Below are 24,194 nucleotides of genomic sequence, written 5' to 3' on the forward strand. Positions count from 1 at the left end.
CCCCAAAAGTCTATTCTGTTTAGCCAAAGGGCCAGAAACAGCATAACCTTGGAAAGGCAGAAAACTTTAAAACAAGAACCACTCTGCTCCAACTGAGCACCACAAAAGCCCCCACAGCCCTTGCTCCTCCCCAGCCCTTGCTGAGGTATTGTTAGAGAAGACTAGGTGGGGAGCTTGGACTCTCATCCCTGTGGAGTGGTCCTGAGGCATGCTTGGGTGGTATCATAGGAGGCCTGGTGGAGAATCAGGATATTTAGCATAGGCAGCAACAATATCTGACCTAGGTGTCAGGGAAAGTCACATGGGGAATAGTAATTATACACCCCTTCCCCCTCCCAACCAGGGTGGGAGCAGCAGAGACCTATTAGGAAGTCGTAACTGCCAACCCTCCCTAGCAGTAACAAGGTGCTCCTTTTTCTTAGATGCCAGTGGAGTCCAAGGGGGAACCTGACTTCCACCTCTACCTGGCAGTGTCACTTTTCCCATACCAGAGTGGTGGTAGAGGAGCCCTGCAAAATAGAAGATTTAAAAAATAAGGTGAAGAGTCTCATAATTTAATATCCAAAATGTCTAGATTTAAATTTCAAATCACCATTCATACCAACAATGAGGAAAATCTCAACTTGAGAGGAAATTCAACCAGCACATGCCAACACTGAGATAAGACAGATGTTAGGATTATCTAACAATGATTTTATAATAGCCATCGTAAAAATGCTTCAATGAGCAATTACAAACATGTTTTTAAAAAATGAAAAATAGGAAGTCTTAGCAAAGAAATAGAAGATATTAATAAAAAGCAAATGGAAATGTTAGAACTGAAAAGTACAATAACCAAAATTTAAAAATCATTAGATGGGCTCAACAAAATGGAAGGGATAGAGGAAAGAACCAATGAACTTGAAGATGGAAAAATAGGAATCACCAAATCTGAATAATGAAAAGTAGACTGGGAAAAAAATGAGTAGAGTCTTGGGATTGGTGGAACTGTAACAGAATACTTCACAATTGTGTCATCAGAGTTTTAGAAGGAGAGAAGAAAGAGAACAGGTCTTGAAAAAGTTTTCCCAAATTTGGCAAAAGACGTAAACTCACAGATTCGAGAAGCCGAGCAAAACCCAAACAGGATAAACACAAATCCATAGTAAGATACATCATAATCGAATATCTGAACACTAAAGACAAAAACTCTTGAAGGAAGCAAAAGAGACATGATACTTTATCTATCTAAGAAAAATAATTTGAAAGACAAAGATTTTTCATCAGAAACTGGAAGCCAGAGGAAGTGGCACAATATTATTCAAGTGCTGGAAGAAAAGAATTGTCAACCCAGAATTCTGTGTTCAGGAAAATTATCTTTCAGGAACGAAGGGCAAATTGAGACATTTTCAGATAAAGGAAAACTAAGAGAATTTGTCACCAGTAGACCTACCCTTAAAAAGTGGCTAACAGACATTCTTTAAACAGAAAAGAATGATAAAGGAAGAAATCTTGGAACTGCGGGAAGCAGGAAAGAGTAAAAAATATAGGGAAGTACTTTTGTTGAATTTCCTAAATTATTTTGACAGTTGAAGCAAAAACTATAACAATGTCTAATGTGTTTGTCAAATGTATATACAGGAATATTTTAAGACAGTTTTATGAACGAGGGAGTATATAGAGACTAAAGGGAGGTGAAGTTTCTATGCTTCACTCCACTTGGTAAAATGTTGACACCTGCAGACAGTGATCAGCTAGATGTATAGATAAAGATTTAGGTAGTAATACCTAGAGCAACCACTAAAGAAAAACTATACTAAGAGATACATTCAATAACACTATTGATAAATCAAAATGGAATTCTATAAAGCGCTCAAGTAATTCTCAGAAAGACAGGAAAAAGAAAATGAATGAAAGACAGAACAAATAAGATAAAGTGGCAGGCATAGCTCTAATGCATCAATTATTTCATTAATTTTAAATGATTAAATATACCAATTAAAGGACAGAGATTGGTGGAGTGGGTTGAAAAACAAGCATTACCCATTTATATGAACTATCGGCTACAACAAGAAACACTTTGAAGTATGATACAACTAGGTTGAAAGTCAAAGGATGGGAAAAGATAGACCATGCAAACCCTAATCAAAGGAAAGCCATAGTGACTTAATAATATCAGATAAAGTAGACTTCAGAGCATAGAAAATTACCAGGAACAGAAAGGATCGTTATGTAAAGATGAAAAGGTCAGTCCACCAAGAAGACATAGCAATCCTAAAAGTGTATGCATCAATCAAATAGAACTGTAAATGTGAAGTAATAACTGATAAAACTAAAAGGAGAAATAGACAAATCCACAATGACAGGTGGCAATTTTAACCCTTTCAACGATTGATAGGACAACTAGAGAGAAAATCAACAAGGAGGTAGAACTTCACAACACCATTAATAAGATCTAATTGATATAGAATACTTCACTCACAACAGCAGAATACATGTGCTTTTCAAGTGCAAATGGAACATATGCCATAAAACTGGGCCATAAAACTAATAGCAGCAAATTTTAAAGAAGTGAAATCATTAGCAATGTTTTCTTCTCTGACCAAAATGGAATAAAACTGAGAATAACAGAAACAGAAAAATCTCCAAGCACTTGGAAACTAAAAAACACATTTCTAAATAACCAATGGGCCAAAGAGGAAGCCTCAAGGGAAATTTAAAAAATGGACATTAGACTGAAAATGAAAACACAACATTACCAAAATTTGTGGGATGCAGCTAAAGCAGGCTGATAGAGAAATGTATAGTACTAAATGCTATATTAGAAAAGATGAAATATCTCAAACCAATAATCTAAGTGCACACCTTACATACCTAGAAAAAGAAGAACAAAATAAAAGCAAGCAGAAAGAAGGAAGTTATAAAGAGCAAAAATGAATGAAATTGAAAATAGAAAAACAGTGCAGAAAATTAATGAAACAAAAAGCTGAATCTTTGAAAAGATCAATAAAATTGAAAATTCTCTAGCAAAACTGACAAAAACAGAGAGACAATACAAATCTAGTCAACACAGTAGTCCCTCTTATCTGTGATTTCACTTCCCCTAGTCAAGCATGGTCCAAATATAGGTGAGTACAGTACAATAAGATACTTTGTGAGGGGGGAGACCACATTCACATAACTTTTATTAAAGTATATTGAAATTGTTCTATTAATATTTTATTAGTTGTTAATCTCTTAACTATGTCTAATTAATAAATTAAACTTTATCACAGGTGTGTATGTATAGATAAAAACGTCGTATATGTAGGGTTTGGTACTATCCGTGGTTTTAGGCATCCACTGGGAGTAAGGGAAAGTACCGTCCCCCATGGATAAGGGGGACTACTGTGTCAGGAATGAAATGGGATATCACTATGAACCCTACCAACAGCAACGGTGTGTTAAAGGAATACTGTATACAACAGAAAACACATAATTTTGACAACTTAGATGAAATGGGCCAACTCCTCAAAAAAACACTATCACAGCTCACCCAGTTGAAATAGAATATTTGAATAGACCTATGATTATTGAAGAAATGGAATTCATAATTTTAAGACTCCAAAAATGAAATCTACCGGGCCAGATGGTTTCACTGGAGGATTACAACTAACATTTATGAAATCTCTTCCAGAAAACGCAAGATGAGGAATACTTCTCAATTTACTTTCTGAAGCCCTGATACCAAAACCAGATGAAAGTAGGAAAAAAGAAAACTACGGACATATATATTCCTCATGTATGCACATGAAAAATTCTATGACAAAAATTAGCAAATATAATTCAGTGATATTTTTTTAAAAATTATAGACCATGACCTAGTTGAGTTTATTCCAGAGATGCAAGACTGATTCAATATTGGAAAATCAATTGATATAATCCACCATACTAACAGGCTAAAGAAGAAAAGTTACATGATAACATCACTTGATACTGAAAAAGCATTTTATAATTAAAAATTTGAAATAGAGAGAAACTTCCTCAAATTGATAAAGAACATCTATAAAAACCCTACAGCTTACCTGATACTAAATGGTGAAAAACTGAATGGATACAAGGAAAGGATGTATACTGTTACCACTGCTGTTCAGCATAGTACTGGAAGTTCTAATCAGTGCAATAAGGCAAGAAAGGTAACAACAGGCATGTAGATATAGAAAAGGAAAAAATAAAACTGTCCCTATATCAAATGACATCATAATCTATGTACAAAACCCCAAGAAATCTATAAAAACTTCCTGGAACTACAAAGTGTGTTTAGCAAGATTGTATGATTCAACATCCACTTATAAAAATCAATTGAAAGTTTTTCAGTGAATATGTGGAAATTGAAATTAAAATATACCCTCTACAGTTTCTCAAAAAAAACAAAACAAAACAAAACTTGGGTGTATATCTAACAAAACATGAGTGGGCCTTGTATTCAGAAAACTAAAAAATACTGATGAAAGAGATCAAAGACCTAAGTAAATGGAGAGGCATACTGTATTCATAGATTAAGAGATTCAACATATTAATGATGTTAGTTCTCTCCAAATTGATATCAAGTTTGACTTTTTAAATTTTGTCAAAATCCCAGCAAGATTTTTTTGTAGTTAAGAGTCAAGATTATTATAAAATTTATATGGAAAGGCAAAGGAACTAGAATGACTATAATAATTTTGAAAAAGAAGAATAAAGTAGAAGAAATTATTCTACCTGATTTCAAGACATATTATATAGCTACAGTAATCAAGACTGTGGTCTTGGAGGGATGGACTCATGGATTAAGGGAACAGAATACAGAAACCAGAAATAGCCCTATACAAATATAGCCAGCTGATTTTTCAGCAGAGGCATAAAAGCAATTCAATAGAGGAAGGATAGGCTTTTGAAACAGTGCTGGGTCAGTTGGACATCCATAAACAAAACAGTGAACCTTGACCTAAACATCATAACCTTATACAAAATTAATTCAAATGGATCATAGATTGAAATGTAAAACTATTAAAACATTTTGACAAACACATGAGAGAAAATCTTTCGGACCTTGAGCTTGGTGAAGAGTTCTTAGACATGACACCAAAAGCTTGATCCACAAAAAAAAAAAAAATTGAGTAATTGGAGTTCATCAAAAGTAAAAATATCTTACAGTACCTTTTTCCTTGGACATTTGCTGGTAGGTAAGAGGTTTGGGACTTCAATCCAGTATCAACCAGCACAGATCACAGCTTTTAGTAATCAGAGCTTGGGAGATTTAACAAAAAACACCAGAATTCCAGGCTCCCCAGACAACTTGAATCTGCAAAACAGTCGGATTGAAATTATAGAACTGAAAAAATAACCTACAGTTAAACCCGTCAAAATGTAGAATGTTTAAGAACGTATTAGACACAGCAGAGGAGAAAATTGACAAGTTACCAGAAAAGTTGTAACTGAAGAATGGACACAAGAAAACATGGAAAAATACAGAAAAATGCCTCAAAGGCCTGTGAACCAGAGTGAAATACATAGATATTTGGATTTCTAGGAGAAGAGACATTTATGCATTATTTGAGAATAGAAGCAATATTTGAGGAAATACTGGTAGAGAAATTCCCCAAACTGATTAAAAACATGAATTAAGACAATCAAGGGGCTCTGTCCACCCTAAGCATGATGAAACAGAGAAAACCGCATGTAGGCCCATCATAGTAAAAATTGCTGAAAATAAAAGAAAAAGAGAAAAATCTTTAAAATAGCCAGATGAAAAAATACCTTCAAAAAAGAAAAATAAGACAATTGGCTGTTAAAATTAAATATTTGCTGGGCTGTAAAGCCTCAAGAAAAGATGGAAGCCAGAAGACACTTCTGAAGTGCTGAAAGAGTAACTCTCACAATGAATTTTACCCAAAAAAAAAAAATTCTTACAAAAGCAGGCAAAACTAATTTATAGGAAAAAAATCAGGACAGTGGTTGCCTGAAGCTGTTAGATGATACAGGGATGGACTGCAGAAGGGCACCAGGAACTGCTGGGTAATGGGAATGTTCTGTGTTTTGTTTGTGGTGCTGGTTTGTCAGAACTCATTACAGTGTATGCCTCAAACAGATGCAATTCACTGTTCAGAAATTATATATTAATAAGTTGATTTTTAAACTGAAGGCAGATTTCTGCTTCTGGCCAAGATGAAAAGGGCTTGGATTTAACCTTCCATCTGAAACAACTTAAAAACTAGACAAAACAATGAAACAATGGTTTTTATGACATTGGACAGCAGGCAATGAGGGACAATGATGTCTGGGAGGTAGGAGAGAATGAGGTGAAGCTTGCAACAGCTTTCTGCCTGAAGAGTTTCCAGGCTGCAGCTTAGGGAGGGGTACCCTGAGTTGAGACTGAGATGTGAGTCCAGGCAGGCCAAAAGGCTAGAGTTCCCAGAGCACAGAGAGTATCAGGGAGGAGAGAGAAAATTGACAAATTACCAGAAAAATTGTAACTGAAGAATGGAGACAAGAAAACATGGAAAAATACAGAAAAATGCCTCAAAGGCATGTGAACTATACTTTCTGTTCCCACCAATCAGACTGGAAAATCTCATAATTCACAGGGCATTGGGTGGGGTTTCAGAATGCTTTTGCCTCAGAGGTGGGGCAAGATCATCCCAAGACTAATTGCTGCTCTGGTACAACCAAGCAGAGTTTAAAAGCAAGAACTGAAAGAATCAAATTATCTCCAAATAATTTAACTATGTTCCAGAACAAAGCTCAAGAATACTTTATAGCAATACAACAATATCCCGCACCCAACAAGTTAATATTCATCATGTCTAACAATCAGCCAATCATGTAATCAAAAATTACAGGCAGGAAAATATGGCCTATAATAAGGGGGGTGGGAATAAGATGAACCACAGAAGTCACACAGATGTCTTTTCATATGTTCAGGAAGCCGGAGAAAAGATCGAACATATTAAGTAGAAATCTGGAAGACATAAAATTCCAAATCTAAATTATAGATATGAAAACTACAATGTCTGAGATGTAAAATACAAAAATACACTGATAGCATTAACAGCAGATTAGACATTGCAGAAGAAGGCATCGGTGATCTTGATGACATAGCAGTAGAAACAATTCCAATTTAAATACAGACGAATCGAGAAAAACAACAAAAAAGGACAGCATTAATGTATTGCAAGACAGCTTGACCTGGCCTAAAATATACAGAATTGGAGTGTCACCAGAGGAGTTAGGAAGTGCCTGAAAGAATAGGAAATAGTAGTTCCAAATTTTCCACATATGATGCAAACTATAAACTCACAGATCCAAGAAGCTCAATGAGCTCTAAGAATAAGAAACATGCAGAAAACTACACAAAGACACATCATAATCAAATTGTTTAAAACCAGTGATAAAGAGAAACTCTTAACAGCAGCCAAAGGGAAAAATCTTGAAAGGATCTGCAGAAAAGAGGATATCAAAATAACCAATGAACATAGGAAAAGGTACGTGACTTTTTCAGTCATTAGAGAAATGGAAAATAAAGCACAGTGATAACAGTTCTCAGACTTTTAAGTCTCAGAATTGCTTTACCCCTTTAAAAGTTACTAAGGACCCCAAAGAGCTTTTGCTTAGGTGACTTTTTGTCTGTGATTCCTTTCCGTATTAAGACCAAAATGAAAATTTAAAAATACTGAGTTATTAATTCATTTTAAAATAGCAACAATAAAATGATTGCATGTTAATAGAAATAACTTTTTTGTGAAAAGATTTCTAAAATGAAAAAAAATTAGTGCAAAGAATGGTATTGTTTGACACTTTTGCAAATCTCTTTAATGTCTAGCTTAATAGAAGGCAGTTGGGCTCACATATGTGCTTCTGCTGTCAGCCCGTTGCAATATGTTGTTTTGGTTGGAGTAGATGGAGAAAATCTGGCCTCACACAGTTTATGTACTTGGAAAAGGAAGGAGCATTTTATGACCCTTTCAGATAGTTGTGGATGTTTTTCTTTGATATAACACCAAAACTCAACAAATGGTAGTTTCCTAAAGGTTAATAGCGGTGTAGAATCTGAAACCATATCAGTGTACTCTGTTAAATTAAAAATTCATTGGCTTTCATGCACTTTGAATGAGTGTTTTACCCATGCATGATTTTATAATTTCATGCATCGGTCATTTGGAAAATATTCTTTCTCTTATGCAGATTTTGTATGTGTTGACTCATTTTACAATAATGAAAATATTCCATTGATCTTTAAGTGTTGGGAAGCTCTCAAGCTCACAATGATAGGTATAGCTTTTCCAGAATTGAAATCTTGCTTTAAAGCTTGCATTTTATTATTGGCAAGAAATATTGTCAGTTGTTTTTCCTGAAGTAACAGGCTCCCTTTTTTTATTTGCAGGACAGTATCTGCCAAATACGCAAGTCTAAATAACCATAGTTTGTCTGTTGGTAGTTCAAATAAGAATCGTGTTTTTATTATTTACTGCTACTGTAAAAAAGTATCCCAATTTGGTGTCTCCTAACAACACAAATTTATTATCTTACAGTTCCTTCGGTTAGAAATTCAACATGGGGCTCACTGGCCAAAATCAAGGTGTTGGCCGGGCTGTGTTCCTTTCCAGAGGCTCTAGGGGAGAATCTGTGTCCGAGCCTTTCCCAGCTTCTAGAGGCCACCCACGTTCCTCGGCTCACGGCACCTTCCTCCATGTTCAAAGCCAGCAATGTCGCGTCCCTCTGACCTTGCCTCCATTGTCACATCCTTCCTGATCACTGTTTTCTGCCTCCCCCTTTTGAGGACCTTGATGTCATTGGGCTCACCTGGATTACCCAGGACACACTCCCTATCTGCCGATTAGCAGTCTTAGTCACATCTGTCCCCTTGGTTCCCCTTTGCCCTGTAACATTACATTTTCAGAGGATCCAGGGATTAGGACGTAGATATCTTTAGGGCTGGGGGTCCATGATGGTGATGGTGATTATTCTGCCTACCACAATCTTCTATGAAAAAAACTAGTTCATCTTGCAACTCAGTTGAACAAATGCTTTTCCTTGCGGTATCTATCATAAATAATAGACAACAAATGCTTCATGCATACTCCCCATTTTATCACATAGATTATTAAAAAGCATATACTCGAGTGTCTAGATTTAATAAAAATTAGTACTTTATTGCTTTATCAAGGACATTCTTAATTGGATTTTTATTTGGGAAGCAGGTACATATACTGCAGTGAAAAAGAATGCAATGAGTACTGGTTCAATTTGGTGCCACAGTTTCGATTCATGCTAAGGTGCGAGCAGTTTGACTCACATCGGCGCACATGTCAGTGGAAAATGCCAAATGGCCTCTTAAATGTTACTATGAAGATAGTTTTGACGTCATGCTCCCTGCCCCGAAAAGGATCTCAAGAGTTCACAATTCACACCTTGAGAACTGTTGCACAATGAAATATCTCATTGTGACCATTTAAAATTTCTAGATTAAATTAGACAATGTTAAAGGTTTTATAAGGATATAAGAACTGGGCTGTTCTCGTGGTCTGTGCTGCCCCAGTGGCCTTCCTTGGGCATGACACCAGGGAAGATGGGGTGAAATGCAAGACTTCTTAAGAGGTCTCTGAGAACTTGACTGTTCAAATCTGTTTCTCCTGGTAAAGGGATCTGACTTTATCATCCATCTTTCCAGGAACTCAGGGGCGTGTAAGTCAGATTACAGTTTCTGTTTCTTTGATTCAGTGTTAAAGTGCTTACTCTGTGAGAGGAAGAGCAAATTTATGTACTGTTGGTTCGCAGCTGTGGGCCCACATCAGTTTTGGTAGGTGTTGAAAGATACTTTACTTTGTTGGGATTCATGACCTTCATCTTAAGTATAGCCTTTGTCCTGTCGGAGTGACCATCATCACTTTTTATAAATGCAAACGTTCGTTGAGTGCCCAAACGCTTCCATCAGTGCTCCATGTGAAGTTTATGTGCAAGCATGGAATTATAGAAACATTGTTAAATGACCCAGAGATTATCCAAAGCAAAATCCTAAACTTTGGATCAACCCAGCCTGTTCCCAGCATGGCTTCTAGTGTCATTGTAACTCTACTTTGAACATTATATTAAAGTATTGTATATTCGTATACATAAACCCACACAGATATGTTTGTGTTTCTCAAAGAAAAAACACTATTTTATGTAACTTCGTAACAATCCAGAATCTTCAAACCATAGCTTTAACTCCATTTACATTTGCTCCTTCCCTTGGATTGTTCCTTATTACTTTTACATAACTCCTCCTTAACAACTTCTCGTTCTGGCAAGGAACGTGATTTCTAACTAGAATCTAAGGATTCTAGGGGCCTGAGTTCAGAGAATGCCACCTACCTTTGATTTAATTGGAGTAGAAATCAAGTGTACAGTCATATTGTCACCTTTGAGGATAGAGCAGATGACACTTGGCACAGTTTCAAACCAGAGGAAATTTAACATTCTGATGAGTTTCCTAATCCTCTTAAAAGGAGCATTCCCTTCATAGCCGGCAAACCCGGTTTGTTCCATCTGCAGGTGGAACTCACTAGCATATGAGAAATCAGTCAAAAGAAGGGGCACATTGTCCTTGGATTCTGCTTGTCCAGTGCAGGGGGAAGTTTTCTTATCTTCTTTCTGAAGCAAACTTTTTTTTTTAATATAAATGAATCCTCTTGAATGTTGCACAGTGAAATCTTTGGCTTTTATCTAAGAAGTTTTGAATTGGCACCCACAAATTCAGTGTCACTGCAGTGCTTTCCATTGATCAGGGTGCTTTTGTTTTGCATGTGAAGGCTGATCTGCAAGGCCCAGCCAGACAACATATAACTTAAAGCCCTTCCTTTCTCCAGATTGCTTTATCTCTTTGTTAATTCTCCCTGGAAGGGGGAGTCAGATAATGACCAGTCCTGGGATTTGGCTGTATTGAGGCCCTCTTTTGTAATAGACACAGAGACTACCACTACCTTTTTATTTGCTGTGACATAAGAGGGCACTCAGCTCACTTCTAAAGCCAAGGTGAAACCTGTACCTTGGGAGTGTTCCCCTCCAAGCACTAGCCACATGCAGGCATTAGAAGCAAGCCAGCTGAGAAGTGTGCAGCAAGTTTTACCCTCATTTTTGTTTTGTTTTGTTTTTCCTTAGAGTGGTATATAAAAATGAACTAAGTCTCAAATGTATTCCTGTTAATAATTAAAATGAAGTAGCAGTAACAATAATGTCAGATTGTATGCTATTTTAAAAATATTCCGGTATCAGTATATCCAGTTATTTGCAAGTTTCAGACTTGGAACTTTACGTTCCACCCACTGGAGCAGGTAAAATAGAGTCCATTCTGTGGGGTTACAGTACTTCAGGAGCTCTGCTCTCTGTGGCTGTTGAGCTTTCTTGTCAACTGAGCAGGGTGCAGTGTAAGCAAAGGCTTTCCCCCCGGTGCCATTTTCTGTTCTCTCTGTTCTGAACCATCTGGTTTGGGAAGTTAACAAAGGTAGTTCAGGTTCACAGTCCCTTCGTGTAAAATGGCAGGGGTTGGGTGTGTTTCAAAATCCAGAAATTGTCAGATTTTAGAAGGGTAATAAAATGCATATGCCTTTATAGTAATATTCCGAGTGGAATCTAGGGCTGTACCCCACAATCAAACACATTAATATTTATGCAGGGGAAATATGAATATTCACACAAAGAGGAATACATTTAAAGTACTAATGTCAGCCCCATATCAAGTTTTGCTGCCAAATGTGTTTGCTTAAATTTGGTTTTTACCTTTCAACTTCAGAATTGCAAATAAGAGGTTGTAGACGTACAGTGCAGAGATAGAGTAGAGCAAGACGAGCCTGGTGAGTCCTGGTGACATTTGATGGAGCCAAGTCCCAGGACGGACGGCTTGTGACCTGGTGTCTCTCTTACTGGACTCGTTACTTTCTGTTCCATCCTCTGATCTGCTCTTTGCTTCTCTGTCAAACAGGGGTGATGTTTGCCATGTGGGCTGTTATGAGGATAAGAAGTTAACATAGTGTTTGGCATGTAGTAGGTGTTCAATAAATGTTGGCTATTAAAATTTCACCTCTTCCCTTCCCCCTTTTCTTTTATTAGATCAAACCTTACTGATGCAGGGGTTGCAGTGCCACTCTAGAAATAGGATTACGTGATAAGAATTGTCCTCATGTCACTGGAGAATTTAGTCTAAATTTTTATGTCAAAAACTCATTTCTTGTTAAATGACCAGTACCACCTTAAAAGTTTTTGTAAAATGATGAATAAAGGTTTTGATTACTGTTATATCATATGTAAATCTCTTGAATGCTTCATTTTAACTGTATTTGAGAAAGAAATATATTTAATATCTTGGGAAAAATGGTATTGAGAGATCTTTTATAGTTTTACAAAAATTTGTTTGCAAAAGTATTAATGAGCTTTTTTGTGCAAAACAACTTATTTTAAAGTATGCTTTATAAAATGAATCTCTGCTTTTAGATTCATAAAGGCCTCCCTTTTTAAAATGGAGAGATCCCGGAAAAAGAATTGCCTTTCATTATCAGGCTATTTTTTTTTATAGTCTCATTTTGTACTTTGTAATCAGTTAAGATTATATAGTATCAACATTGTTCTAATGATGCATGATCTTGACATACAGAAAATTTTAATTTATTTTTCTGGCCTTTTCTCTTAATTCATGAATAATATAGATGCTTGCTCCATTGTATTTTTTGGATCAGAGACAGAAGAATTCAAACAGGAGGATTTCAAGAGAGAAAAGATGTTAGCTATTTCCTGGCATGTGCCCTACAGGACTTATTGGGTTTTAAGTGGGACAAAGTGGATCTGCCTGTATTTATATGCATTGTATTGCCTGCCTTACAGCTGAACTATCAGCAAAAAGTAGGCATCATGTACTGCAAAGCCGGACAGAGCACTGAAGAAGAGATGTACAACAATGAATCAGCCGGCCCGGCCTTTGAGGAATTCCTTCAGCTACTGGGAGAACGAGTCCGGCTAAAGGGATTTGAGAAATACCGTGCACAGCTTGACACCAAAAGTAAGAAATACTTACACCCTCCTACTAGGCATATTTTTCTCCTGCTGAGTTAATGTGCATTTGCTAAATTATCTGTAAAACAACATTGCCATTTGTTGCAGAAAACTGCTGGCGGTAGGGGAAGAGAAGGCCAGAAAGGGGCAATATAGCACCAGAACCATTGAAGATCATTATCAAAGTAGCTAGAATTGGGCTGTAAAAAAATGTTATCATCCGTGTGGATGGAGGAGGGCAATGGACACAGATCATACAGAATTGCTGCTGTATAGCATTGTATAAATTTCATTGCATTTAGCTGAATGTCAGGGTAATGAAAAACTCCAGAAACTTACAGCCATCTGATTGAAAGCCCTCAAATTTTTGACTTTCATTAATTCATTTCATAATCTTCATGCTTATCTATGTAGTCAGCCTTTGTATGGTTTTCTTATTGATGTTTGCATTCTTTTAATACATAGGTTTTTTTGTTTGTTTCTATCATTATTGTTCATAGTTTAATTTAATCTCTAAGAACACAGGCTTTTTAGCTTTGGTATTAGTTTGGCTCATAAAATGTGCTGATTAAAAGCACAACAGTGAAATGGTCTGTTTAACTATGGTGCATGAACCTACAACGTTGTCCGCTGCCATCCCCCAAGTTGTTAATAAAATAGTTAAGTTCTCAAATATCTGTTTGAGTCAGAATACATTGACTTCTACTGCAGGTCTACATGGAGGCAGGTTTAAATTTTATCTCAGAATCTATCCATAGACACCTGTGACCTGTTTTTCTTTGACAGGGTCTTTGGATTAGCACATCTGTGTTGCAGTCTAGAGTAATCTCTCTGATTTTCTGTATAGGAAATTAAATAAGGAGTTGAGTCATGAAAACAGAAAAGCATTCATAAACTCCAGTGCAGGGAAGAATTTCCTGTTGCCATGGTTTTGCTGTTGCCAACTTGGAAACGACATGCAAGAGAGACTATTAAAACCCGTAAATAGCCTAGTCTCTTAAATATTATTTTAACATTCTATACTCTGCTTGCAACTACATAAAATGTTAAACCTCAATATGCCCTTAAACGTTTTTTAATCCAGATATTCTGATATTCACCCTGTATAATTCACTCATGTTGTCCCAGTTTGTTGTGCTGTATAAATTATCACCACAAAGAACTATTGAAAGAATCTGGGAAAAGAATGTGTAATAAGCCTCGTGATTCTATAAATGAATGGTCCAATTGGGACTTGATAAGATTATGTATTATTTCTGTGTATTTACATATTCCTGGCCACCTCTTGATGATGAAGGGCAATGTAAGAAATGTGTAGCTAGAGCATAGTTAAGCAATGTGGCGTCTAGTAAGGCAATGGAATAAGAAAAGTAAGCACTTTGTGCACAATTTGCTCCAATATCACAAGTACAAAGGCTAGAGGGGGATGAGCCTTGATTGCCAACTGCCTCCAACTGTAGTTTCAGAATTATGTAATACATTCAGCAGGGAAGGGTTCTTTTTCTCTGAGCTACTCTCCTTTAAGTAGTTCAACTTCCTGAAGCATATCTAACCTTTCAAGGCATAGCTCCTGAGAAGGATTCACAGACAAATGTCCTTTTCTGTCCTTTCAGGATGTCAGATTTCCTAAAATGAACAAAAAGTAGGAAAGTGTTTTCACTCTAAAGCCCCAAAGAAAGCAGCATGCAGAATTATCTCCTTTGCCCCAAGCTAAATGGGGCAAAAACTAGAGGAGTCCATGATTAGCCTTGTCATTTAAACCCATATTAAAAAAAATAACAGACCACCAAAATAGGCAAGAGCCAGCCCCTGCACACCCCAGCAGCCTCTAGCACAACCAGAGATAAGACTTTGCTCTGTGTGCTGTAGTGTAATCTTACCACATTTTATCCAACTTTATTTTGTGTCAGGAAACTTCCTTTCGGTATAACTCTTCCTTTAAAAAAAAATGTTTTCAAGAACAAATGTTTCTCAAGGATCATGCCCATTGTAGATGTCACTTGAATCTGTGGATCTGTAGTTCTCATCAAATTAAAGTACTATTTGCTATTATTTATTTATTTTTTCTGTCCCACCTCCCTTCTTTCTGAGTCTCCAATTACACATACTATATCACTCACTAGTGTACCACAGGTTAATGAGGCCTTGTTCATTGTTTTTTCCCAACCTTTTTTTTATTCCTCTGTGCTTCAGTTTGGATAATTTTTATTAATATGTCTTCAAGCTCATTGTGTTTTTATTTTCTTCCCTAGTGTCTTAATTCATTGTTAATTCAACCCAGTGAAATTTCTATTTAAGATACTGTATTTCGGCCAGGTGCGGTGGCTCACACCTGTAATCCTAGCACTCTGGGAGGCCAAGGCGGGAGGATCACTTGGGCTCAGGAGTTCGAGACCAGCCTGAGAAAGAGCGAGACCTCATCTCTACAAAAAATGGAAAAAATTAGCTGGGTGTGGTGGTGCACACCTGTAGTCCCAGCTACTCAGGAGACTGAGGCAGGAGGATTGCTTGAGCCCAGATGTTTTAGGTTGCTGTGAGCTAAGCTGATGCCACCACACTCTAGCCTGGGGGCCAGAGTGAGACTCTGTCTCAAAAAAAAAAAAACAAAAAAAAACTGTATTTCAAGGCCAGAAGTTGCATTTGATAATTTTTTTTATATCTTCCATTGTCTCCTCATTAGGTTCTTGCTGTCCTTTAAATCCTTAAACATGTTTATAATAGTTTTTGTAAAGTCTTCATCTGCCAATTCCATCATCTCTGTCATTTTGGGTTTCCCTGTTTCAATGAGTTTTCTCCTGCTTTGGGGTACATTTTATTGCTTCTGGTTATTTTGGATTAGATATTGGATATCGTGAATGTTTCATGGTTGAGTTTTGTTTGGAAAGGCAGTTAAGTTACTTACAGAACAGCTTGATTCTTATGAGTCCTGTCTTGTTTTTAAGCTTTGGTAAAGCATCCCCAGAGTAGCCTTTATTCTCTGTTTAATTTAGCCCTACTACGAAGGCATGACTTCTGTTGCCCCTGAATCCCTGCATATTCAACGAGGTATCTCCACTTAGGCTGGTCAGAACTCCAGTGTCTTCCAACCCTGTGTGAACTGTAGGAATTCTTTGGCTTACAATTCTCTGGAAATTGTTCTTTCCTTAACAGGTTTTCTTTGCTTGGTTTTTGGAATTTAATTCTGTACATGGGTAGCTTACTACTCATCCCAAAACTCAAGGGGACCCCTATTCAGATTTCTGAACCTCTTTCACTATAAGGTTTCCTTCTCTTTGGTATTCTTCCTGGCAAACATCAGCCACTCAGAATTCCTGAACTCCGGTCTGTCTCGTCTTCCACCTCCAAAGCCCTGCTCTGTGCTGTTGTCCCAGAAGTGCTCAAGATAGAAAGCTGAGGGGATCATAGGTCTCATCTCCTTTGATTCTGTTTTCTCAGAGATCACAGTCCAGTGCTGTCTAGCGTCCAATGTCTGAAAACAGTTCTTTCATGTATTTTGTTATTTACAGTGGCAAGATGGGTCCTGTATCAAGTAGTTTGTTATGGCTGAGAACAGAAGTCCCAGACACTTTTGATATATATGCCATCTCGTTTAATTCCCACAAACTCTGCTAGAAACCAGTTATCCCCATTTTACAGAATTGGTTTCTTTAAACTAACAAATATGCCCATGGTTAGACAGCTAGTACGCATCAGGGAAATAGAACGGATCCTAGTGGTGTGGTTAATGAAGTGTTCAGAGAAAGCATAAATGTAGAATTAAGCACAGTGAAGACACGAACCAAGCCTTTGCCTATGTCTTCCCCTCTGTCAAGTCTTGGGCCAACAATACCCAGACCATCTCATGAGATAGCTCCAGTTGTCATATATTATGTTTATATTCAGATTTTGGTACTTCTGCAAAGAAAAGAGAGGCCAAGGAAAGGAAGGATTGATGGAACTATTGAACCATTTCGCCTTTTTCCCCAATTATCTCTACAAAATCCATTTTCTCATCTCAGAAATAAAGACTTGTAGCAAACAAACAAGCTACAAATAAATATGTCATAGGCTGGAAAAATTCTGCAATGAAGAAATTTTCAGTAGGGGATTTTCTTTCCTCCTCTTTTTGTTTCCTTATTTGGATGACGTAACCACTAGATAATTACCATTCCCTCACACTACAATAAATACAAAAATAAACTTCCCACCAAGCAGTTTGTTATTCGAAAGCTGGAGACCACCCTCATTTTAAGCTGTGCACATGGATTATTATTTGGGAAATTATTTCCTGACCAAGGCTTGTCAGGTCAGTACCCAGGAGACTTAGAGGCCCTCTGGAAAGCATTCCTTCAAAGCCCTGCCCTCATTGGTTTGCTGCAGTATTCATGAATGCTTCTTACCGCCTCCGTTTTTCAGCAGTGTTACAAAGGCAATTGAGATTCAAGGTCTTACAGGAGATATAAGACTTCAGAAAGAAAATAAATCCTTCTTTATTTTGAATATCTAAACTTTGATATGGAAAGGGACAACCAGCACTGCTTAAGTGCTTTGCACATGCAAAGGGCTATTTGGAGTTCTACACACTGACAAATGAAGAAAAGGACTCTTTTTAAGGAAACTCTACACAGTTTACCTTAACGCACAAAATTCTAAATTCCAGCCAACATGCTTATTGAGCATCTTTTCTGAGGCTAGCACTTTCATACGTACTATTTCACTTAATCCTGACAACATTGATAGTATTGAAGAGAGAAGTGGAGTGACTTGTTTGTGTCATTTAGCAAGTGACACCATTGACATTCAGATTCAGATCTTCTTACTTTCAAGTTGGGAATCCAGGTAATTACTGGTATCTTGCAATGGGAACAGAAAGTAGAAATGGTAGCAGCTGACTCCTAAGTACCAGTCCCACACCATTTCTGTCCTTTTCTCCTGATACTTTAGCGATTTTGAGAAGCCTTGAACCTCAGGCGCATACCCATGCACAACCACACATTCCTTGAACTAACACAGCGTAAATTTGCCGGCCATAGCAAGGGTAGTACTACAGACTCTTTTTGATCCCATCCTCATTGAAGTAAAGCAACCTATCTCCTGACCATGGCTAAAGATACATTGATTTAAAAGATTAGCAAATACAATAGCTGTCAGAGCAAATAGAATTCTTGACTTCCCCCAATACTTCATTAGAAAATGAGTGAGATAGTGCCACCAGCCCTGAAGCCCGCCTCCTCTTGAATACCTGCCAGTGTTCCAGAAGTGACTGCTTGGCCCCTGCTGTGCTTCTGAGCATTGGCTTCTGCATCCCAGACCCTGGGGCAAGATTGACTAGATGTCAGATCTGTCTGTATCTGACTGCACCATGGAGGTCTCAAATGCATGGTCCCCAACAGCCAGCTGACTATTATAATATTTCAAACTATGGATAAGAATCAGACCCACAGCCTGTCTGTGATTTTATCTTGCATCTGATGGGTTTTATAGTTGTGAGGACGTTAAAAACCAAGCTTAAGCTTTCTTCATTCTATTTACTTTATTAGTCATATGCATTTAATTAATGAGATTACTTTTTCTTTGTGTTTATAAATATTTAAAACTAGGAACTTTCCAAAAATCAAATTACATAGGCTTGTTTTCCTTCATCTAGCTTTTCCTAACTCAAACTTATCTTTTAATGACCAGGAAGTAGTTATATGAAAATTTAATTACTTTTTCATGATTCAGATGCATGCCTTATCATCCAAGCTTCAAACTACCTCAGAGCAAAAGACTTGAGCCCAAAGAGAAGTCAAGGATGGTTATGACATTGGCTGTACCTGAAACTGCTCTACAAATTTACTAACCTGTTCATGTCATCTTCAAATAGAAATGCTTAATGTAGGATATTGTCACTAATCTATACTTTTTCAAAGCAGCTGAGAAGAATAGTCTTACCATTCCTCAGTGTCTTATTATCATCTAGTTTGAATATGAGAAGTTTTACTTTCTATGTGACTTAATTGTGGAGTACTGACCATAGTAGTGGATATATATGCCACTCGCTGATAGTGTAATTTGGAGATAGATCAAGCAATTGTCAAGGTGACCTATATAATGCCTGAATTTTTACTTTTTAAGTTCTAAAGCTCCTTACAAATACGAAGTAGCATTATCTTTTCATCCTTCTTTTGCAAGCACCTTGTCCCTTTAGAAATTGCTCTTTAACCAGATAAAAGAGTATTTTTTTCACTTTCCTAATTGTTATTTTCCTAATAGTCATTCTATTAAAACTTTCATGGTTTCAGGGTTTCATGGTCACTAGAAATGTAATAATAACATTGGATGCCTTATTCTTTAGAAATTATAACAAACATTCTTTTTCCATTCTCCCTGGTGAAGTTTAGCAACTCTATTATGTGCATAGGAATTTCAGGATTTTGGAATTCCTTTCTTCTCAGAAAGGAAAGTTTCATTGCTTTGGCTCTAGTTTCATCTCTGACACTTTTGAAACTGTTTTTAAGCTGCCGAAAATTATCAGCAAAACTCTGGGGTCTAAAGGTTCCCAGAAGAAGCAGCTCAAGGAGCCTACGTCGTCGCATGAAATGAGGCATGCAGAGGAAAGAGAGGGGGGCTGAGGCGAGAAAAACACAGTCTTCAGGGTTGCTTTCCATAGCATTTTCCTCCCTGGCAGTAATCCTTCTAGAATTAGACAGACGTACAAAGCAAAATGTAATAAATGAATGCCGGGTGACAACCTTTCTTTCTAGTTCATTAATTTTCCTTAAAATTGACTTGAAACACATGTAAGTATGTGTCAAAGCTGACACATTCACTTTAAAGTTTTAAAATGTAGTAATCCGTTCTACAGATATTTATAGCAAGGGTCCTTAACAATAGATAAGCTCTTTATGCTCAAGACCTGTCTCACATAGTCTAAATGAATATTATAATAATATGCAGGGTTTTTTTCTTTTTTTTGTGGTCATTAATGCTTAGAAGATATTTTTCTTGTTTAGTTATATGTTGGTTCATATTTTTGCAATTTTGAAAAGGCATCTTTGTTCTATATTTAGCCTGTTTTTTAAACCTTTGCATTTTATGTCACCTTCAAAATTAAGATCCTCCAAAAAGCTCAAGCTTGAGACTTGGGATTCTAGAACATCTTTAGAAAGCTGTCTGCAAGTGACAATTGTAGTTTATTCTTAGAGCAGTACCTAAGGGTAATGGAGCTACTGCATTAGAATTCCTGGGGAGTGTCTATTAAGAATAGATTCCTGGGCTTGGGCACAGTGGCTCACACTTGTGATCCTAGCACTTTGGGAGACTGAGGCGGAAGGATTGCTTGAGATTAGGAGTTTGAGACCAGCCTGAACAAGAGCAAGAGCAAGACCCCGTCTCTGCAAAAAAATAGAAAAATTAGCCAGGCCTGATGGTGTGTACTTGCAGTCCCAGCCACTTGGGAGGCTGAGGCAGGAGGATCACTTGAGCCCAGGAATTTGAGATTATGCTAAGCTATGATGACGCCACTGCACTCTAGCTGGGGCAACAGAGTAAGACCTGTCTCAAAAAAAAAAACAACAAAAAGGAATAGATCCTCTGGGAATCTGCCTATTAATCTAGTTTTCCAGCTGATGCTGTGCATACTAAATTTTGAGAACTGCTGCTTTTTGGTATATGCCAGAGGCTTTGTCTTACAGCACCATTCTCTAAAATGCAGTAAAGTGCTTTGATCCTCAAAAATGTGGTTGATGGAGGTTTGAGTTTACCAAGAGAAGAATGAAATGCACTTCTGTTCTTTTTGCAACCCATCAGTACAGGTCCTTCAAGTCTAAACAGATGTTCCCATTGAGTTGGGCAGTTAATAACTCTCTTCTCTGGCTTCCAGGTATTTGTGGGCGCATTGATTCTGAAACTTTGTTAATGATTAAGGCAGTAGAGAGGGATTTTCCTTAAAGAAGTTGAGAGCACAACATACCTAAGTCTGTAAAAAAAATTTTGGGGGCATTGCTATAATACCTTTGTTCTTTAGTGATAACAGTCTTGTTAAATTACCATCTATTTGTGAAGAACAGAACAATTCCCTTGCTGGAATTAGAAGTATTAGAAAAGGGGTTCTTACCATAATGTCTGTGGACAGAATTCAGGGGGTCTGTGAACTTGGATGGGAACTTTTATCTTTATTTTCACTGACCCCAAGTTGAAATTTAGCATCTCCTTCAATTATGAACATCAACAACAAACCACAGTAGTATAAGCTCTACCTCTGATTTTATTGCTTAATACAAAGCGCAGGTATTTCCATATCATATTTGTTATTGCAGATATCTTAAAATATTGTTTGTGCTCATCACTTCCTCAAGGTTATAGCAGATATTAGACCAATTGCTAAATCTTGTTATATAGATCTTGTGCATATCATTTTAAAGTTATTTGATAATTATATTTTCCAATATAATTGATTTCTTTTGAAATCTTAAGTATTTTATAGTTTGACAAATATTATTCTGAGAAGGGATCCAGTTCATAGGCTTCACTAGATTGCCAGAGAGGATCAGGTACCAAAGACTGGGTGAGAACACCTAGAGTGTTGCTGTCTAGAATCTTTTCATCCCAAATCATTGCCTTTTTTTTTCTTTTGAAATATTTCTCTTAAATGAATTATTTGTTCTATTCCTATAGTCATCTCGTCATTATATATATTTTTTTAACTGTAGCCGACTCCACTGGAACCCATTCTCTGTACACAACATACAAAGACTATGAAATTATGTTCCATGTTTCTACCATGCTGCCATACACACCTAACAACAAGCAACAGGTAAGAGATCCTCATGTTATTTGTGTTTTCACCCTTGTTTCATTTTCCCCAGAAGCCTAAGTGGCAAATTTGTAAAATCTTAAACCAGAATTTCCTGTTGCACCTGTCACAGCAGCAGGAAGCTTTGTGCTTTGTGGAAGTAAGGAATAGCAAATGAGCTGAAAACAAATGAAGAGACACAAATTCTAGGTTAACAGCCAGCTGGATGGCTTTGTGAATTAATCATTTGCTTTTCGCCCACGGGGATTGAGATTTTCATGAAATCTGAAGAGAACAAGTTGAAGTCATTGGTGATTAGATGACTCTGCAGGGTTGCGAAGAACACAGACGGGTGGGTGCAGTTTCATCTCAAGAGGCCAGTGCACAAAGTGGGAAAGTAGTGATGTTTCCTTTTAGACTTCAAAGGAGATTTAGTATACTAACTTCGAGAAAAGTCAAAATAAATGTCAACAGAATCTGAGAATAATATTCTTTCATAACATGTTTATCAGGAGATAGCAGGGAACATAGATAACGATTGCATGTGCATACAGCATACATAGAGTTCCTCTTAAGATGGTCTAAAAGCTCAATGCCTATTTACTAAAATGTGAGATAGTTAAAACGTGGAAACTAAGAAGTGACAGATTGTTCCAGAGCAAAATGGAAACTGCTAGTATTGTTTTAGAGAATATGCAGGTGTTGTTATTAAAAAATATTTCAAAATAAATAATACGAAACTGAAATTTTGAAGAACCGGAGAGCTAACAAACTCTCCTTTCGATATCAGTGCAGTTTTACCTTTGATCTTAAAATGGATATAGATTTTTGTTATCGTCAGTTGTCCCGACAGTGAGCAGGCCAGCTGCAGAACAAATCACATCCTCTTGCACAGAATTTAACCAAATGCTGATCTAACTTTATCAATTTAGGTTTGATTAAATCACAAATCTAGGTAACAAAAGTTTCATGATCTCTAAAGTCATCAAAAACAGGAAGCAAAGCAATGAATCAGCTTTAAATCTGAAATAAACCTATTTTAAGATAAACTCCCTGATTCATGCTTTGTTGACAATTTGTTTTATGCAAAATTCCAAGTTCTACATCTCTTGGAGAGGAAAACATCATGCTACGGAATATATACTAGACTTCTGGGCGTGGTAGCATGGTGGCTCACATTTGTAATCCCAATACTTTGGGAGGCCAGAGTGGTAAGATCATTTGAGGCCAAGAGTCCAAGGCCAGCCCGGGCAGCATAGTGAGACCTTGTCTCTACAAAAATTAAAAAATTAGCCCGGTGTAGTGGCACACACCTGTAGTCCCAGCTACTCGGGAGGCTGAGGCAAGAGGATCACTTGAGCCCAGGAGTTTGAGGTTGCAGTGAGCTAAAATAATGCCACTGCACTCTAGCCCAGTAACAGAGTGAAACCCTATATCATAAAAAAGAAAGATATACTAGATTTCTTATTCTGACCAGTCAATAGACAAAAAATTTCAGAGCATTAACAAATGATCTTTAAAGGTGAGATAAAGGCTTTTTCTGCCTGATCACTCAGAAGAGAAAGATGAGATTTATGAGGGTAAAAAATTTAGTAACAAGATTTAATTAATTGTTTATTTCTAACTAAATGAGTTAAAGTGCTAGGCAGAAAGACTTGACATTTAAATGGACAGCTATCTAAATTATTTAATTTTGGGTCTAATCAAGGCAAAAGTGTTATGATCTCATCAGAATGAGAAAGTGATTGGCACTGCTACATATGAAGACGTTTTCATTCTCTAGCTAAAAATTTATTTACTTCTACAGAGATTGCCTTATGCTTGAAAAAAACAGAACATATCTTTTTTCCATGCATTTTTTAAGTACCATTTTTCATTACATATAGTGTGAGATGGATAAATGGATTTGTTTCTATTTGAGTTCTTTATTAAGACATTTATTTTTAGATTTCAAGCCATATTTTTAAGAAAGAATGACATTGCAGAAAAGGACAGTATCAACAAAAAAAGATAAAAATAAAAAAAAAGACAATGACATCATCTACGCAGGAAGGGCATAATACGTGGATAAATAGTATTCGATTTTGTATGTCCAAGATCTTGAGTAGATTAATCTTTAATTATTATAGTCTATGTAGCAATCAATAGAGACCAGCCTTTATTTTCATAACATTGGATTATATATCATGTTTAGAAATGAAGTGTAAACTGCTTCATTAGAAGACAATTAGAGGTGCTTTCAGATTCCAAAGGTTAAAAATACATTTCCTGAATGTTCTAACTCCCAATTCTCAACCCTAATCTAAAAGGCTATTGTTTCGCCTAGCTGGCAGCCAATACTAGATCATTGATTTTACTGGTATGTAATTTGTGTGCTCTAATGTCACTAGAGAATTTTAAAAAAAACAAAAAGTTTTAT

At 36.8% G+C, this 24,194-nt stretch overlaps 1 protein-coding gene across 2 annotated transcripts in view; it reads left to right on the forward strand.

Annotated features, from left to right (window-relative positions):
* Window positions 1-24,194, forward strand: part of SIPA1L1 (signal-induced proliferation-associated 1 like 1) — a 412,284-nt gene that overhangs the window by 304,483 nt on the left and 83,607 nt on the right. For both annotated transcript variants that reach the window (XM_012656253.1, XM_012656254.1), the window contains 2 exons: window positions 12,853-13,027; window positions 21,693-21,796. In XM_012656253.1, the coding sequence (XP_012511707.1) occupies window positions 12,853-13,027; window positions 21,693-21,796 (279 nt within the window). The remainder of the gene's footprint in view (window positions 1-12,852; window positions 13,028-21,692; window positions 21,797-24,194) is intronic.

Source organism: Propithecus coquereli, unplaced genomic scaffold (assembly GCF_000956105.1).
Source record: "Propithecus coquereli isolate 6110/MARCELLA unplaced genomic scaffold, Pcoq_1.0 Scaffold5, whole genome shotgun sequence".
Taxonomy (NCBI): domain Eukaryota; kingdom Metazoa; phylum Chordata; class Mammalia; order Primates; family Indriidae; genus Propithecus; species Propithecus coquereli.